At 41.4% G+C, this 17,532-nt stretch overlaps 1 protein-coding gene across 2 annotated transcripts in view; it reads left to right on the top strand.

Moving 5' to 3' along the window:
• atp9b (ATPase phospholipid transporting 9B) overlaps window positions 1-17,532 on the top strand; it is a 349,558-nt gene that overhangs the window by 299,404 nt on the left and 32,622 nt on the right. Inside the window, exons 19-22 of one of the 2 annotated variants that reach the window (XM_068032474.1) lie at window positions 4,266-4,346; window positions 6,801-6,971; window positions 11,593-11,691; window positions 14,450-14,539. In XM_068032474.1, the coding sequence (XP_067888575.1) occupies window positions 4,266-4,346; window positions 6,801-6,971; window positions 11,593-11,691; window positions 14,450-14,539 (441 nt within the window). The remainder of the gene's footprint in view (window positions 1-4,265; window positions 4,347-6,800; window positions 6,972-11,592; window positions 11,692-14,449; window positions 14,540-17,532) is intronic. The other variant, XM_068032475.1, reaches the window with a different exon arrangement.

Genomic DNA, 17,532 nt, shown 5'->3' with positions numbered 1-17,532 from the left:
CTAGGTCATTTTATTTTGAACTCTGATTTCTTAACCCCACTTGGGGATGGAACTATACATAGAGCTGAACATCAGTTCATTCCCAGAGTTATATCAGAACTTAGTCTGTTTTTGAAATCTGTCACAAATCCCATTTATGGACTCTGACCGTCACTTTAGAAATAAATGTCCACCAGTGGCTATAAAAAGCAGTTGCGAATAAAATCTTACTGACCTAATCTGCATGTTACAGGTTCTGATCAAGTAGCAGCAAAGGAAAGGAGGGCGTAGCCTGCCTTGGACTATAGATTTGCATCTAACATAATTTTGTCAAAAAGAATCTTGCGCTGATTGAGACAGCTAAGCAACGGTATTTAGAAAAGTTATCCTTTTCTAAGGTGGGCTGCTTGAAAGACTAATTTGTCACAAGTTCAGGCTTGAATCGTTTATCTAACTTTTGGACTTTTTAAAAATCTGTAACCACCTACAACCCTGCATTTCTCCAATTCTGGCCTTTAGTGCATCCCTGATTTTCATTGCTCCACCATTGGGGCCTTCAACTATGCCCTAAGCTCTGGAATTCCTTCCCTAAACCTGTCCACCCCTCTACCTTTCTGTCCTCCTTTAAAACATATCTCTTAACCAAATTTTGTTTAATACTCCTGTGAAGCACCTCGGGAGGTTTACTACATTAAGTGTACACAAATTGTTGTTCTCGTGGTAAGGGTGACAGTTGGTTATGAAGGCATCAATCATCAACAGCATAATTTGACGTAGTGTGGTACACTGGGTAACGGAAGCCAAACCAGGTTGGCTGGTAGGTCCCTTCCTTCAATCCATGAACTACCTGAGCTTTCCCAATAATTTGGCAGTTTACACAGGCATCTTGTCTGACACCAGTCCACAAATTACCAGATTTATTGAATTCTGTTTCACAATGTTCCATGGAATGATGTAAATTTACAATTTCTGGGTTGCTAGTCCAGCACATTAACCACACGGTTACTATTCCCTTCTAGGGATAGTGTCTTCAGGTAGATTTTATTTTACTATATTTTCATGTGGAAAATATGTAATCTATGGAGTTTCTCTCTAAGGTTACTTAACATATTCCCATCTATTGACCATGCCTCCAAGAACTCAGGAGTACCCGAAGTGAACTTGTATGCTGCGTGAGAAGGGTAAGCTAAGTGACATTTGACCTCATAGAATTGGGGCTGAATTTTCCCAGTCCCATGGAGGCGGCTTTGAAGACAGAGGAGTGCATGGAAATTTTGATGGAATCATGTTGGGCTGCTCCAAGACATGTTCGCACCTCTGTGCACTTTTCCCGGTGGCAGGCTCCCTGCGGCGACCGCTACTTGCCTAGCTGTGGTGGGTAGCCAATTTAAGGTACTTAATAGGGCAATCAGTCCCGATTCTGGCAACGGCTTGAAATTTTCCTATTGGCGCATGGGCACTCCTTTTCAACCCCCCCCCCTCCCCCCCCAAACTGTATCAGGATCCTGGCAACGAAGCAGCGACACCTTTACAGTGGGAAGTCCAAGATGCAAAACATTTAAGGTCTTTTACTAATTTGCCAGCAGTAAATTATAATGTCAGGTCTCCCCAAGCATAAGGTATGCGATTGCACCCACTAATGCTTTACCTGCTGCAATGGCTCCCCTCTTACTGAAGGCATTTCCATGGTGCCGCTACCATTCCTGCTGCTGGCCTCTCAGTAGCATCCACACTGCAAGGGAGGCTGGCAGCCCTACCCATGGGCAACACTGGAACCCAGCCACTGTCCCTAATTGGATGGGGCCCCCGGAGATGGAGAATTAACTGGCCGTTTCCGGGAGGATCACACCTGGCATCTCGTCACGGTTGCTGACCAGGAATTCAGGCCAACATCGGGATTGTGACCCACCTGGAAAAAGTCAGTCCTTAGACTCTTGAACTATGATACATGAATGAAAGCTACCAACGAATGAAGACAATTTCTTTTACTTGTGTAGGAACTTAACAACTGTTCTGAATTAAATACATCAATTAAATACATCAACGCACCAACGCTCCTTCGACAGCACCATCCAGACCCGCGACCTCTACCACCTCGAAGGACAAGAGCAGCAGATGCATGGGAACATCACCACCTGCAAGTTCCCCTCCAAGTCGCACACCATCCTGACTTGGAACTATATCGCCGTTCCTTCACTATCGCTGGGTCAAAATCCTGGAACTCCCTACCTAACAGCACTGTGGGTGTACCTACCTCACATGGACTGCAGCAGTTCAAGAAGGCAGCTCACCACCACCTTCTCAAGGGCAATTAGGGATGGGTAATAAATGCTGGCCTGGCCAGTGACGCCCACTTCCCATGAATGAATAAAAAAAAGTAAGTATTGAGAATTTGCCAGCTACAAATGTCCCATCTCCAGGGTGCAAATTTAACTCTGTCTGCAGCAAAATAAAATGATTTATTGCTATATAAATCATTGTGGAGTTACTGACCTGTAATGTGCTGCAGCAGGCTGAGATGCTTAATGCACTAAGGATGCAGTTTTTAAATTCGTCTGAAATGAAAGGAACAGTTAGATGTGCAACAAAGTTAGAAAAAAATTAACTCTTCATTCTGCCAGATATGTAACTGCTGGAAACTGACAATCCTCACCTCTTGTTCAACAAAGTTTGCTATCATACGATGCTCTGAGAAGCATGGACAAAGTCTTCCTAGTGCAATTTGTACTGAACCACCATAAGGTCTGTTTTCACTTGGTCTTTATAAACACCGAGCACAGCTCAAGCCAAATCGCTTAAATAGTGCTGGGGCTGTTGGTGGTATTCCATATGTAGATGCCTTCTGAGACAGATTGACTTTATTTCCAATGCAGCAGATTTTCTCAGTAATATTTTCTGCCACAAATTAGTTCTTTGATTTTCAATGTAGAAATCTGTTGTATTTGCAATGCTGTAATTCGGATCGCATCAGTGGGCTTTTAATTGAATCTGAACTGGCTATTAAAACAGACCATTAGTCATAACTCTCTATTAACTTTTACCCATTTAGTGTGCTCAGAGCTACTGGACATGTTTACAGCGAGGACAGAGCAAGTAACAGCATGTTTTAGGTACTGAGCACAAGATAAGCTATGAGGAATTTCCCCGTTTCCTGCTTTTGATCAAAACTGAATCCATTTAATTTTTGATTTTAAGTCGATATTTGTTACTTATTTAATAACTCTGTAAATAGAGGATCATCCTTTAGACCACTAATTTTAGAGTAACAGTTTATATGGTATGCTTAAAAATAAGTAGCTTATTCCATTTTTATTGTACATTATCTGAAGTGAAAAATTTAGTTTATAGGCAAGATTTCTGTTATATCTGTGATTATGAAGAGCAAAATTTATCTACAATTTATTGAAAATGGCACACCAGTACTACAGATGTCTAATTCAAAGTTCCAACACCTTTAACTCGAGAGGTAGAATTTTGTTTTCATCAAGGTGGGGTTTTGGTGTTGAGGAATGAAAACTTTCCATTTCTGACACACAGGCATTCCCAGGTCCACTATAACCAGAGAAGTGCAGAGTAAAGCTTCCTCTACTCTGTCCCAAGAATGTTCCTCAGTCCTAACCTAAATTATTGTGGCAATTTTTCAAATTATTCTTTTCAATCATTTTCAACCCAATCTAAATGACTGCCTAATAGTCTGAAATTGCAAGCAGTTTTGTTCTGTGAGCACATACTGACCAGGGACAAGATAAGACTGCCCAAACTCATTTCACATGGTGCCATACAGTCTGAAATGGATTTGATCCCGGGTCTTGCTGAGCCACCCGGTTTCTCCATTTGCAGCTTTTTAGTTGGCCTTGCTACAAACAAACAAGGATTCTAGCAGCCTGACCTATAACTGAATAAAGTGTCATTTCTCCCCATTTTGCCTCTGGCTCTTCTTTCATTTACCTTAAATCTGTGTCCTTTGGTTACCAGTCCTTCAACGAGTGGAAATAGTTTCTCATTATTTATTCCATCAAAACCTTCATGATTTTGAACACCTCTGCTAAGTCGCCTTTTAACCGTACCATTTTAAGGAGAACAATCCCAGCTTCTCTAGTCTCTCTATGTAACTTAAATCCCTGTCCAAGGCCTTGACAACCTTCCTGAAGTGTGGTACCCAGAATTGAACACACTACTACAACTGATGCCTAGCCAATAATTTATAACGGTTTAGCATAACTTTCTTGCTCTTGTACTCTATGCCTCTGTTTCTAAAGCCAAGGACCCTGTATGCTTTTTAACAGCCTTACCGACAGAAGATTTCTCCAGCCAGGCCAACCAATATGCCAACAAAGAGTGGAATTAAAATGGAATTGTTATGTCTGGTAGCTGCCATTTGAGTATTGAACAGTTATATTGTGTACACACTAATCGGAAGTATCTTTTTCTATTATAAACTTGTCCATGTCAAGTTGTGTTGTGTTGGATTTAATCAATATGTACAGGGCACTGTGCAGATATTTTACTGCCACACTTAGGAAAAATTTCTCTACCCACCTTCAACAGCATTTTCCACTGCAGTTTTTTTTCTGTAAAGTCAGTTGAAAAAATATCTGCAGACAAGGGTGGTGCTGTTGTCTGGCGTACTGACCTCTACCTTGCAGAGGCTTAGCGCCAACTCTCAGACACTTCTTCCTACTTCCCCCTAGATCATGATCCCACCACCAAATATCAAGTGACTGTCCACAGGACTGTCTCTGACCTCATCTCCTCTGGAGATCTTCCCTCTACAGCTTCCAACCTCATAGTCCCACAACCCTGGACAGCCCACTGCCACCTCCTTCCCAAAATCCACAAACAGGACTGTCCCGGCAGACCCATTGTTTCAGCCTGTTCCTGCCCCACTGAACTTATTTCTTCCTATCTTGACTCTATCTTTTGTCCCCTGCTCCAGTCTCTTCCCACCTACATCTGTGACTCTTCTGATGCCCTATGTCATTTTGACAATTTCTAGACTCCTGACCCCAACTACTGCCTCTTCACTATGGACATCCAATCTCTCTACACCTCCATCCCCCACCAGGACGGTTTGAGGGCTCTCCGCTTCTTCCTTGAACAGAGGCCCAACCAGTCCCGTCCCTCCTCTGCCTGGCTGAACTTGTTCTCACATTGAACAACTTCTCCTTCAACTCCACTCACTTCCTTCAAGTAAAAGGTGTTGCTATGGGTACCTGCATGGATCCTAGTTATGCCTGTCTTTTTGTGGGATGTGTCAAACATTCCTTGTTTCAGTCCTACTCAGGCCCCCTCCCTTAACTCTCTTTCCGGTACATTGATGACTATATCAGAGCCGTTTCCTGCTCCCGCCCAGAACTGGGAAACTTTATCAACTTTGCTTCAAATTTCCACCCTTCTCTCACCTTTACATAGTCCATCTCCGACACCTTCCTTCTCTTCCTCAACGTCTCTGTCTCCATCTCTGAGGATAGGCTGTCTACTAATATTCATTATAAGCCCACTGACTGCCACAGCTACCTCAACTACACTTATTCACACCCTGCCTTCCGTAAGGACTCCATTCCATTCTCCCAGTTTCTCCATCTCCGACGCATCTGCTCCAATGATGCAACCTTCCATGACAGTGCTTCTGATATGTCTTTTTTCCTCAACTGAGGATTCCCCCCACTGTGGTTGAAAGGGCCCTCAACCGTGTCCAGCCCATTTCCCGCACCTCTACCCTCACCCCTTCCCCTCCCTCCCAGAACAGCGACAGGGTTCCCCTTGTCCTCACTTTCCACCCCACCAGGCTTCACATCCAAAGGATCATCCTCCACCATTTCTGCCACCTCCAGCATGATGCCACTACCAAACGCATCTTCCCCTCCCTTCCTCTGTCAGCATTCCAAAAGGATCATTCCCTCCACGACACCCTGATCCACTCCTCCATTACCCCCACTATTTCCACCACCTCGTCCCCTTCCCACAGCACCTTCCCCTGCAATCGCGGGAGGTGTAATACCTGCCCATTTACCTCCTCTCTCCTTACTATCCAAGGCCCCAAACACTCCTTTCAGGTGAAGCAGCAATTTACTTGTACTTCTTTCAATTTAGTATACTGTATTCGCTGCTCACAATGTGGTCTCTACATTGGGGAGACCAAACGCAGACTGGGTGACCGCTTTGCGGAACACCTCCGCTCTGTCCGAAAGCATGACCCCGAGCTTCCAATTGCTTGCCATTTTAACACTCTCCCTGCTCTCGTGCCCACATCTCTGTCCTGGGATTGTTGCAGTGTTCCAGTGAACATCAACGCAAGCTCGAGGAACAGCACCTCATTTACCGATTAGGCACGCTATAGCCTGCTGGACTGAACGTTGAGTTCAATATTTCAGAGCAATACGGGGGCCCCCCCCCCTTTTTATTATTTTTAGTTTATTTTTTGTGTGTTTGTTTTATTTTAGTTTGTTTCTACTGTGCCTACCCACTATTTTTTTCACGTTTGTGCTTGGGGCCAGGCTGTTCAGTTTTCTGTCAATTAACACCCTCTCTGTACTAACGCTTTGTTTTTCACCACACCATTAACATACCGTTTGCCTTTGCTCCATGACCTTCTGGTCAGTTATTCTCTGTGCGTTTGTCCTATCAACACCTCCTTTGTTATCTCTGCCAGTTCTGATGAAGGGTCACTGACCTGAAATGTTAACTCTGCTTCTCTCTCCACAGAGGCTGCCAGACCTGCTTCGTGTCTCCAGCATTTCTTGTTTTTATTTCTGATTTCCAGCATCTGCAGTATTTTTCTTTTATTTTGGTGAAAAAATGCTTCCTTGTACTACTTACAGAACCGGTATAATCAAGCAAAACTAAGTGTTCACGATCGCTCACTAAAGGTGGCAGCTGTTGTGGAGAGTCTTGAGCGAGAAATGGAACTTCTCTGTCTCACTGGAGTGGAGGACCAGCTACAAGCAGATGTGAGACCAACCCTGGAGATGTTGAGAAATGCTGGAATAAAGGTCAGAATTGTGCAATTTTCAAAGATCGTAATTTATTGCCAATTTAAGATTATTGCACTGAAAAACATCAAAAGATATAAATAAAGTGGTGAAACTGTGTTTAAATTAACAAGGTCCTTGTCATATTCCCCACCACTAAACTGTTCTCCATTACACAGCGTTGCCCACCCATGTCCTGTCCCACAGTAAGATTTGATTGTTTATCATCTCCCTGACACACACTGATTCTGTTCCCCCACATATTACATTTTTAAACTCCTTGTCCTCATCAAATCTCTCCATGGTCTTGCCCCACTCTTATCTCTGTTATCTCCCCCCGTTTTATATCCCTGCACACTCTTTTTGGTGCTTTGACATTTTGTGCATCCCTCTTACCTTTGTCCAACTATTGGTGGCAGACCCTTCGGCCATCTTGGCTCCAGTCTTTTGTAATTCCCTACTTAAACCCCACTAACTCTTCACTTTTCACTCCTGCTGTAAAAGACTTTTCAAAATCCAATTTTTTGAACATAATCTTTGGTTATCCCTCCGTTGCTTATTTTCCCCATCTGTTTCCAGTTGTGTAGGGCCTTGGGGCTTTTTAATGTTACAGGTGGATATACCAGTGCAAGTAATTTCTGGTGTTGTAAACGTAGTGTAGCATAACCATGAAGTATACTGTGAAACATTATAGGCAATATAAGCAAAGGTCATTAGGATAAATTAAGTACTCTTGTTTTGCCATTTATTATGTAAATTAAGGTTGACTTTAATTAATTGAAGTCATATAATTGAAAAACATTGCATGTGTTGTTGTTTGATGGAGGGCCAAGACTGAAGCACACTTAATGAGAAAGATGTGGAGTCAATAGTACCTATTCAAAGTTGAATTGAGTAGAGTACATACATAATTGTACCCATGCAAATACATCTCTTTGTAGACTTTAGTAGTTTTCTGAATGAGGGAAGAGTGCATAATTTGAGCAGGAGGATTAATTTGTTTATCAGGTGAACAAACGAGTAAATATGTATTTTATGTATGTTTACAAAAATAACATTGAATGTAATATTAGTCATTAGCGAGGTATTTGCAAAGTGTGTCCTTGATCATTTGTTCCCAGTCCATTTTGAAATGAATTATGTTACATTTTGCTTGAGCAGTTCTGCTGTATAGCTATGTCATTATTTGAATATTAGTGATCCCGGGACTATCTGGTAGGAGACACCATAGGTTTGAGAAGATTCAACATTTAGGATCTTCTACAGAATAGCTGAGAAGTGGCACTCCCAATACACCTGCTGTGTAAATGCCTTTGAATGCTCTCTATACCCTTGAAGCACATTTTGATGAGAGAACTACCCATCTTGTGTCCACCAGTCTGTCCAAATCGAGTTGCATCTTCCTAACTTTTCAAATTTTCTAAGGACTTTATGACCTAGAGGACTTAACAAATGATACATTTCTAAACATACTTTTTTTAAAACTTGCTTTCGCCCCACCTCTACTTAATGAAAATTTTTATATCACTCACTGGAAACAGTAGTGAAATGTACTATATCAAATGGAGTTGAATTTGTCAGCACTGGACTGTTTGTCTTTGTGCCCCACCACACCTCTCCTACCCACAGATGTAAGGTAATAATAAAAAAAATTACAAAACTAAAGGCTCTGTATCTGAATGTACGTAGCATTCGAAACAAAACAGATGAACTGAGAGCGCAAATAGAAATAAATAAATACACTCTGATAGCCATTACAGAGACATGACTGCAGGATGACATAGATTGGGGACTTGAATATTGAAGGGTACATGGCATTTAGGAAGGACAGGAAGCTAGGAAAAGATGGAGGGGTGGCTCTGCTGATTAATGATGGTATTAGCGTAATAGAGAGGGGTGACCTAAGTTCAGGAAACCAGGATGTAAAAGCAGTTTGGGTAGAGATGAGAAATCATAAAGGCAAGAAGTCACTTGTGGGAGTGGTGTACAGGCCACCTAACTTTAACCACATTGTAGGACGAGGTATAAAGGAAGAAATAATGGCAGCCTGTCACAAAGGTACGGCGATAATCATGGGGTATTTTAACCTATAGACTGGAAAAATCAGCTGGGCAGAGGTAGCCTAGATGAGGAGTACATAGAATGTTTTTGGGATAATTTCTTGGAACTGTACGTACTGGAGTCAACCAGAGAGCAGGCTATACTAGACCTGGTGTTGTGCAACGAGATAGGATTAATTAATGACCTCATAGTTAAGGCGTCCCTAGGTAGCAGCGATCATAATATGATTGAATTTTACATTCAGTTTGAAGGAGAAAAGAGTGGGTCCAAGACTAGTATTTTAATCTTAAATAAGGGCAATTATGAGGGCATGAAAGCAAAGCTAGCTAAAGTAAACTGGCAAATTAGGTTAAGGGATAGGTCAATAGAGATGCAGTGGCAGACACTTAAGGGGATATTTCAGAAGACACAGAATAGATGCATTTCCATGAGAGAGAAAAATTCCAAGGGGGGAACCTGCCATCCGTGGTTAACCAAAACAGTTAGAGAGAGTATCAAACTTAAAGAAAAAGCATATAATTGCGCAAAGATTGACAAAAAGATTGATAAGGAAGGTAAAATTAGAGTACAAGAGAAAGCTAGCTAGAAATATAAAGACAGTAAGAGTTTCTATCGATATTTAAAAAAGAAAAGTTAACCAAGTGAACGTTGGTCCTATAGAAAGTGAGTCTGGGCAGATAATAAGGAGATGGCAGATGAATTGAACAGATATTTTTCATCGGTCTTCATTATTGAGGGTTGAAGTAACATCCCAGTATTAGCTGTAAGTCAGGAAATGGAAGGGACGGAGGAACTCAAGAAAATTACAATTACCAGGGAAGTGGTACTGAACAAATGTTTGGAGCTGTGGGCTGACAAGTCCCTGGGTCCTGATGGACTTCATCCTAGGGTCTTAAAAAAAAAAAAGTGGCTAGTGAGATAGTTGATGTGTTCGTTTTAATTTTCCAAAATTCCCTAGATTCAGGGAAGGTTCCACTGGACTGAAAAATAGCAAATGTAACTCTTTTATTCAAAAAGGGAGGGAGACAGAAAGCAGGGAACTACAGGCCAGTTAGCTTAACATATGTCTTAGGGAAAATGTTCGAAACTATTATTAAGGACGTTATAGCAGGGCACTTAGAAAAATTGAAGGTAATCAGGCAGAGTCAACATGGTTTCGTTAAACGGAAATCATGTTTAACCAATTTATTGGAGATCTTTGAGGGAGTTACATGTGCTGTGAATGAAGGGGAACTGGTGGATGCATTGTACTTAGATTTCCAGAAGGCATTTGATAAGGTGCCACATCAAAGGTTATTGCAAAAAATAAAAGCTCATGGTGTATGGACAGAAGGTTGGCTAGCTAAACAGGAAACAGAGAGTAGGCATAAATGGGTCATTTTCCAGTTGGCAAGATGTAACGAATGGGGTGCCACAGGGATCTCTGCTGGGGCCTCAACATTTTACAATTTATATAAATGACTTGGATGAAGGGACTGAAGGTATGGTTGCTAAATTTGCTGATGACACAAAGATAGGTAGGAAACTAGGTTGTGAAGAGGACATAGGGAGGCTACAAAGGGATATAGATAGTTTAATTGAGTGGGCAAAAATCTGGCAAATGGAGTATAATGTGGGAAAATGTGAAGTTGTCCATTTTGGCAGGAAGCATACCAAAGCACCATATTATCTAAATGGTGAGAGATTGCAGAGCTCTGAGATGCAGAGGGATGTGGGTGTCCTAGTGCATGAATCGCAAAATGTTAGTATGCAGGTACAGCACGTAATTAGGAAAACTAATAGAATGTTGTTGTTTATCGCGAGGGGAATTGAATACAAAAGTAAGGAGGTTATGCTTCAGCTATACAGGGCATTGGTGAGACCACATCTGGAGTACTTTGTACAATATTGGTTGTCTTATTTAAGGAAAGATGTCAATGCATTGGAAGCAGTTCAAAGAAGGTTTACTAGACTGATGCCTGGAATGGGCGAGCTATCTTATGAGGAAAGATTGGACAGACTAGGCTTGTATCCTGGAATTTAGAAAAGTAAGAGACGACTTGATTGAAACATATAAGATCCTGAGGGATCTTGACAGAGTGCATGTGGAAAGGATGTTTCCCCTTGTGGGAGAGTCTAGAACCAGGGGTCACTGTTTAACAATAAGGGATTGCCCATTTAAGACAGATGAGGAGAAATTTTTTCTCTGAGGGTCGTGAGTCTTTGGAACTCTCTTCCTCAAATGGCGGTGAAAGCAGAGTCTTTGAATATGCTTAAGGCAGAGGTAGATAGATTCTTGATCAGCAAGGGGACGAAAGGTTAGCAGGGGTAGGTGGTAATGTGGAGAAATCAGTTCAGCCATGAACTTCTTGAATGGCAGAGAAGGCTCAAGGGGCGGAGTGGCCTACTCCTGCTCCTAATTTGTATGTTCATATGTAATTCCCCAGAATCCCACATCAATTCAACTTCTAAATGATATTGCTGAATGCACACATTTTTGAGTTGTTTGTCTCTTGGTCCTCAATTGGAGCACATATCTCCTTTCAGTTGTGATTGCCACGCAGGCATTTTAATGGGAGATTTGTTTGGAATTTTCTTCTAGATATGGATGTTAACTGGAGATAAACTGGAAACAGCTACTTGCATTGCAAAAAGCTCACATCTCGTGTCTAGGAATCAGGATGTCCACATTTTCCGTCCTGTAAGTATAACTGAAGTTGAGAGTTTTTCAGATATTCTGAAAGTTTTTCAAATTCTGTGAACAAGTATTCTTGCATATATGTCGTAATGAACACTTTTTGAAAGCTGGCCTAAAGTACTCAACCCACACCTGATCAGCCAAATATTCAACCTCCAACATATATGTGGAAGGAGAGACTTTGGAATATGTTGAGCACTTCCCATACCTTGGCAGCCACCTCTCAAAAGGCCACCGTTGACTAGGAAATCCAACATCGGATCAGCTGTGCCAGCTCAGCCTTTACAAACTACAACAGCGAGTATTTGACAACAAAGACCTCCATAAGTTAACAAAAGCCCTAGTGTATTGAGCAGTTATTGTCACCACACTTCTGTACTGCAGTGAGACCTCGACTGTGTATCAGCGACACATAGAATTTCTCTAGCATTCTTATCAACAGTCTGTCTGCCGCATCCTCCGGATTCAAGGGGAGGACCATCGAACAAAAGCGAGTGACCTTCTTAAAGCCAGTTCCACGAGCATTCAGGCAAAACTCCTGCAAAACGAACTTCAGTGGACTGGACACCATGTCCAGATGGCCGAAAACCATCACCCTAGTCAGGTCCTATTTTCTCAACGCTCAAATGGCCAGCGTTCCAGGGAGGACAAAGAAAACGCTTCAAAGACACTCTGAAGCTGTCTTTGAAGCGCAGCAGCATTGGCATTGATGACTGGGAGCAGCTTGCTACCAATTGGTCAAAATGGTGACAACTTGTCCATCAAGCTGCAGCATAGTGTGAGTGCAAACACTTTAATGATGCAGAGTGGCGACAGAGAAGGAAAGAAAAGGAAGCAAATCCTGCACTCCGGATCCCACTACCTCGTGGGACGTCCTGCTCCATGTGCCCAAAGATCTGCGGGTCGAGAATCAGCCTGTTCAGTCACTTGAAGATCCATGGCAGAAACTAGTGACCTTGAGTAGACATCATCCTCGAATCGAGGGACAGCCGACGACTCAGAGTGGCAAAACATTTAATTCAAAAGGATACAGTTGGGATTGTTTTAACAGCACACATAACTGATATATGGCTGAATTTTCTTGAATAAGTACTTGACCTCTTTGTTCATAGTGAAACCTGCTTAAGTGAATAGACCAAATAAGCTAATCTCCCATTTAATGAATGAAATTTCTGCACAAATCTTGTCCTTATGATTCCCCGTGTTTTCCAGAGGATTCAGTAGCTTGTTTAAATGAATTGAATGGTCTGTTTCTTCTACAGCTGAATTAAGCCAACAAGCCCCACCTTGAAAGCAGGGATTGTATGATATTTCGAATATCTAATCTGTCAGCTGTCATTTTCCCATTTCTTTCGCTGTCCTTGTTATCTTAAACTCGAGGGGCAGTCTTGAGCATCATAGCTGGGTTTGAACCAAGCTAGCACATTGTTACTTGTGTATGTGATAGTGTTGGTTTGACCAATATACATCCTATCGCATTGTAACCCATTGAAAAAAACTTATCTCACTTGGCTCCTTTCAGTGTTAGGCAAACGGAAAACTAGAACTTAATGCTCAATCACATTGAAATCTGGAAATCCGAATAATAGTAGAAATTCCTTACAATGTCATCAAACCCATGACCAAACCTATCTCCGCAAATAGTATTGTTAACTTGACCCCCATGTCTGTCTCCTAAGTTTCAAAGTTTCCAAAATGGACAAATATTTAGTGTAAAACTTGCACTGAAATTCACCCTACAAGCAGTAAAATAGTACAAGTATATAATATATATATATATAAATTGTTTAATACTAAAATTAATCTTTACAGATGCAATTTTTTTGAAAACCTGGTCTAATTAGTTTAACTTTAACAAAGCAAGATTACTTTTTTTAAATGATATTTTGACTGCTATTTTGAAAGATTTCTGCCAGTGTAACAAGTCTGGTTGTGCAAAAGGCATCTCCACAATTCGCAGTGCATTTGTCCTGTAAATTTTGTTTTTCTACTGGTATGTATTCCCTAGTAAAAGCTTAACTATTAAATTATGTGCTTATGTGCCATTTGACTTGTATAGAAGAAAATACTTCGTTACAATGTGGAAAAAGTCATATAGGCAATGAAACTGAGTCAAAAATAGTTGGATTGAAAAAGGCAGTGCAATAGCTGGGCAATGTTCCCAAGGGCGAAGCTGAGCCACACAGATTGAGACTCGCATCTCAGCAAGGAGTCTATGCTTTCAGCATGGGAGGGGAGGAGAGTGGTGGCGGAGAAGGGAAAGTCAGTTCATTTGTAAAAAATCTGTAACACGGAACAGTATGAAATCTATCCACTAGAGGGTAGCAGTGCACAACTGGGGAAAATACAAAACTTACACTGTGGTGAATGGTGGTTGAGTCTGAGGGCAGTTGCTTACTTAAAACCCTGAACACGCTTATTTTACATGAGTGGCAACTGAAAACATTTCATGTGAGGGAATAACATTTTTCTGTTACACCCATCTCCTTGAGCTAACTGAAATAAGGTTTGGTTATAAAAGTTAATTGAAGCAACAGAAGCTTTTACTCAAGATTGTGAAATACCCATTGCGTTTGGTGATAATCTACATCTTAGTGGTGTAATTTCTGTAGTTATGTTTGTCAGTGATTTGATCTGAATTGACTTTGTTACTAGGTTTGCTTCTTTGCCCAGAATATAACCTGTGTTGTTGCTTTGTTGTGCACTGCTGTCATCCACATTCATTGACATTTTCAGTAAAGATAGAGGTTTGTCCTTGCAGGTAATGAATCGTGGTGAAGCTCATTTGGAGCTGAATGCTTTCAGGCGGAAACATGACTGTACACTGGTTATATCGGGAGATTCTTTAGAGGTAAGGGCTTATAACTTCCCAACGAATGTTGTGTAAAGACAATATTGAAACTCTGCTGTATTAGTGTAGCAATGAACTCTTAAGTTAATCGGATTTTTATAATTTATCCTCATGAATAATAACTGCATAACTTCTTTGTAGTTTATAGTTAATCATATTTGAATTGCCTTTTTGCGGAATGGTCTCCTAACAGAGACCTAATTCTGGCCTCTTGAGAATCCCCAATTTTAGTTGCTCCACCATTGATGGCCATGCCTCCAGCTGTCAAAGCCTCTCCACAATTCTCTCTCAATCCAAGCCATTACAATAAGGTAGTGTTAGCTTTTTTCCCTCTTAACTGGGCCAGAACCAAAGACCAGTTCACATTGAAATTTGTTGAAATCTTAATGACTGAGCTTAAATTGCTGCGTTCAGGCACCCCAACTCGTAAAAAGATTGAATATTTCTTGTATTTTTTCACAAAGTATAATAAATACTTCTTTGCAAAACTAGTTGGGATATGTACTTGAAAAAGTTTAAAGAAAAAATGCAGGGCTATGGGGAAAGGACGGGGGAGTGGAACTACTTGGATAACTCTTTCAAAGTACCAGCACAGAAATGATGGGCTGAATGAATTGTGCTGTAAGATTCAATGAATTAGACTATCCCCTCAAGACTTTGGAGATGGTTTACTGTGACGTCAGGGTTACATGGAAATATTTGGCTGAAATTCACTGAAACGATTAATGGAATAGACAGAACTTTTAGATGTGTATGGTTGCAGAAGGTTACAAAGATAGTGAGAGGCAATCTCTTTATTCCTGAAAATACACCACCAGTGGGCAGCACTGGTGTTTCATTGACACAACTGATTTAAACTTCTTGCATTAGAGGGTAACTGTGCATCAATGAACTTAAATAGATGCTTGATGACAATTGTTTCAAAGTATTCCTGATTATTGTAGTGTTATTATTTTGTATCGATTATTTTTCACACAGCAAGTGGTTAAGGTCTGGAATGTGCTGCCTGAGTGTGTGGTGGAGGCAGTTTCAATTGAAGCATTCAAAAGGGAATTAGACTTGTTATATGAAAAGGAAGAATGTGCAGGGTTACGGGGAGAAGGCGGGGGAATGGCACTATGTGAATTACTCTTTCGGAGAGCCCGTGTGGGCACGATGGGCCGAATGGCCGCCTTCTGCACTGTAACAATTCTGTGATTCTGTTTTGCAAGCTGCAGGGCTTAATAAAGAAAATTGGTTTATAAATAAGTAGTAGCCACATGAAAAATGCATCATTAAAATGACACTACTGGAAGTGAATTGCCAGCACTCTCTAAATTCATAGATTTAATGCCAGGAGACATGCTCATGCAACATAGGAAGGGATTTCTCTTAGTTTCTCCTCCCTCTTACAACAGATCTATGTTTCTTTTCTAGATTAAAAATACGGTGTAGACAAAGTAAGCATAAAACTGCAACATTTTTTTATTTAAAAAAAGTTCTTGAAAAGCAGTCGAACTTTGAAATGTGTCTCAAGAATAAGGAGTTAAGTTACTTTCCATCTTATAAGGAGTTAAGTTACTTTCCATCTTATAAGGAGTTAAGTTACTTTCCATCTTATAAGGAGTTAAGTTACTTTCCATCTTATAAGGAGTTAAGTTACTTTCCATCTTATAAGGAGTTAAGTTACTTTCCATCTTATAAGGAGTTAAGTTACTTTCCATCTTATAGCACAGTTGCATTTAAGGGGAAGCTAACTAAGTACATAAGAAAGGAATAGAACGGCATGCTGATAGGGTTGAATGAAGTGGAGTGGGAGGAGGCTCATGTGGAGCGTAAACACGGACATAGACCAGTTAGGCCGAATGGCGTGTTTCTGTGCTGTAAAAAATCACTTTAGAACTGGCAAAGTGCAAATAACTATAATGGGACTCCTTTGTATTAATAATGGTTAACACGTTGGCATTATAGAGCAGACAACAATTCTTGTGTATTTTGCCCTGATCTATTTCAACTTTATGTACTTTTAAAAAAAAATCTCAAATCAATCAACAGGCATTGAAATGTTAACAGGGTTTTCAGCATTACAAGCACCTCTTTTTATTCATTCATGGGATGCGGGCGTCACTGGCTAGGACAGCATTTATTGCCCATCCGTAATTTGCCCTTGAGAAGGTGGTGGTGAGCTGCCTTCTTGAACCACTGCAGTCCATTTGGGGTGTAGGTACATGAGCAGTGCTGTTAGGAAGGGAATTTCAGGATTTTGACCCAGCGACAGTGAAGGAACGGCGACACAGTTCCAAGTCAGGATGGTGTGTGGCTTGGAGGGGAACTTGCAGGTGATTGTGTCCCATGCATCTGCCCTTGTCCTTCTAGGTGGTAGAGGTCACTGGTTTGGAAGGTGCTTTCTTAAGGAGCCTTGGTGTGTTGCTGCAGTGCATCTTGTAGATAGTACACACTACTGCCACTGTGCGTTGGTGGTGGATGGGGTGCTAATCAAGCTGACTGCTTTGTCCTGGGTGGTGTCAAACTTCTTGAGTATTGTTGGAGCTGCACCCATCCAGGCAAGTGGAGAGTGTTCTGTCACACTCCTGACTTGTGCCTTGTAGATGGTGGACAGGCTTTGGGAAGTCAGGAGGTGAGTTACTCGCTGTAGAATTCCTAGCCTCTCACCTGCTCTTGTAGCCACAGTATTTATATGGCTACTCCAGTTCCGTTTCTGGTCAGTGGTAATCCCCAGGATGTTAATGGGGGATTCAGAGATTGTGATGCTATTGAATGTCAAGAGGAGATGGTTAGATTCTCTCTTGTTGGAGATAGTTATTGCCTGGCACTTCCATGTGGCACAAATGTTACTAGCCACTTGTCAGCCCAAGTCTGGATATTGTCCAGGTCTTGCTGCATTTCTACACGGACTACTTCAGTATCTGAGGAGTCATGAATGGTGCTGAACATAGTGCAATTATCAGCAAACATCCCCACTTCTGACCTTATGATTGAAGGAAGGTCGTTGA

The sequence above is a fragment of the Heterodontus francisci genome, chromosome 5 (genome assembly GCF_036365525.1).
Source record: "Heterodontus francisci isolate sHetFra1 chromosome 5, sHetFra1.hap1, whole genome shotgun sequence".
Lineage (NCBI taxonomy): Eukaryota > Metazoa > Chordata > Chondrichthyes > Heterodontiformes > Heterodontidae > Heterodontus > Heterodontus francisci.
The sequence above is the reverse complement of the archived record's forward strand: the minus strand, read 5'-3'. Positions and strand labels throughout refer to the sequence as shown.